The sequence below is a fragment of the Pteropus vampyrus genome, unplaced genomic scaffold, assembly GCF_000151845.1.
Source record: "Pteropus vampyrus isolate Shadow unplaced genomic scaffold, Pvam_2.0 Scaffold179, whole genome shotgun sequence".
NCBI classification, from domain to species: domain Eukaryota; kingdom Metazoa; phylum Chordata; class Mammalia; order Chiroptera; family Pteropodidae; genus Pteropus; species Pteropus vampyrus.
This window is the reverse complement of record NW_011888960.1, coordinates 891587-893538: the sequence shown is the minus strand read 5'-3', so window position 1 is coordinate 893538 and position 1952 is coordinate 891587. Positions and strand designations below refer to the sequence as shown.

At 63.1% G+C, this 1952-nt stretch overlaps 1 protein-coding gene across 1 annotated transcript in view; it reads right to left on the bottom strand.

Annotated features, from left to right (window-relative positions):
* The window catches only part of FGF18 (fibroblast growth factor 18), a 37564-nt gene that overhangs the window by 20983 nt on the left and 14629 nt on the right, over positions 1-1952 (bottom strand). Inside the window, exon 4 of the mRNA XM_023537143.1 lies at positions 1326-1719. Coding sequence (XP_023392911.1) covers positions 1326-1719 — 394 coding nt within the window. The remainder of the gene's footprint in view (positions 1-1325; positions 1720-1952) is intronic.

Sequence of the window (1952 nt, the reverse complement as noted above, 5' to 3'; positions counted from 1 at the left end):
CTGAGGGATGGAGGCCCCAGAGAGGCGGCCAGCAGAGGGCCTGGGAGAGGTGGGGACAAGGGACAGAGAGCTGTGGTCCAGGGACGGAGGCAGAAGGAGGGACAGAGATGGTGGGAGGCGGCGGACACACAGAGGGACGGAGACAAAGGGGAAGGGACGAGAACCAGAAAGGAGGGAGAAGGACTCAGAGGGAAAGAGGGGCCCGGACGAGCGGAGAAGCCGCAGGCTGAGAGAGGAAGCGAGGAAGCGGGCAGACGGGAGGGGAGGCAGCTGGCCTGGAGAAGCGGAGCCGGGGTGGCCCAGCCCTGCCTGGCCCGGCCTGGCCCAGCCCCCAGTGACAGTGCAGCTGCCACACTTGGGCCCTACCATGAGGTCAGTCCTGCCCTGGGGCTGAGGGAAAATAAATGGTGTCCAAGATAAAAGGTCCAAGAAATTATTTGTCTTGTTGTCACGTCTTGACTGCAATGGGCAGGGGCCAGCGGGCAGGCGGGGCATCATCCCAGAAAAGCCTGGGCTGGCAGGCTCACAGCACACAGGCAGGACGAGCCCCAGCTCTGAGCCCTGGCCACCCACAGCCACCCCCAGACGCCCCCCTTTCCTGCCCCTGGCCCAAGGCTGGGGCCTCGGATACCTCCCAGAACCTGGCCCAAGAGGCAGGAATGGTGGAGGCGGGTCGGCATTTGCTCAGCTTCTGTCCCCAGACCCCCTCGAAGCTCTGGGAAGGTGGGGGTCCTGTCTGTTTTGCTCACTGCCGAGGGTCTTTGTGGGCTGGGGCGTGGGGAAAGGAGGGAGTCAGGTGTCCCACTCCTCCCGGCCCCTTTACAGTGGCAGGTGATGGTTCCCAGACACCCCAGGGGAGGGCTGGGCAATACCAGGGTCAAGGGCAGGTCAAAGGGACTGTGGCCCAAGGCGCAGCCCCGTGCCTCATAGGTGCACATTCACACGCACGACATGCTCGCGCACGTGTAAACACACTCACACGCTAGCCCCGCCCCCACCCCCGAACGTCTAAACCTGGGTCTAGTAAAGCAATGCCATGGGGAACAGCCACCTGCTTTAGGATGTCCCCAAGCAAGCCACCGACAGCCATGACGATGGCCATTTAGGGGGCATTTTCATTCACGTCCTCAGTTGGTACTCCCAACAGGGCTCTCTGGGGTACACGGCTGCATCCCCCCTCCACAGATGGGGAAACTGAGGCCCAGGAAAGCCCAGAGTCAGGTGCAAGGTCACACAGCCGGGATATGGCAGAGCTGGGACCTGAACCTGTGCTCCTGAGGCCGGGAAGTGTGTGCACTGCGGAGGAGGAGGGAACTGGCTCCTACCATACTTGTCCCCGTCCTCGCCACGGGCACTGATCCTGCGGCCCAGGACCTGGATGTGCTTCCCGCTGGTCCGGCTGTAGAGCTGGTACAGCCGCAGCTGCTTACGGCTCACATCGTCCCGAGCCCGCGTCTGGTTCTCCACGTGGATGCGGAAGTCCACGTTCTCCTCGGCCGCCAGCACCTGGGCAGGGAAAGGGGCAACGGTGAGTGCCGCAGAACGTTCTGGGTTCCCTGGGTGCCAAAGCCACGTTCCCAACGCAGAGCCAGGCCTCAGCACGTAGTCATAACTGCCCTGTCGCCACCCCCGGCTCAGACAGGTGAGGTGCGGTGCCCCAGGTGGCCGACCTGGCCCAGCCAGGAAGCGGCGAAGATAAGAAAGAATCAGGCCTCGGTCCTTTTGACAACAAAGCGAGCTCTCTTTCCACCACAGCCCCGGGTAAAGCAAGCAGAGCAGTGCAGGGCAGAGCTTTCTTGTGACCTGGGGCACACAGTTTGTCCCGCCTCAATCTCCTGCCCAGCGAAGCAGTAGCATAGAGACTCTGCTACACCCCAGGGCGGCTGTGACCGTAAAGCCAGCGAGCTGGGGGGAGTCCCCAGACGGATACGGAGATGGGAGAGGCATGGGGC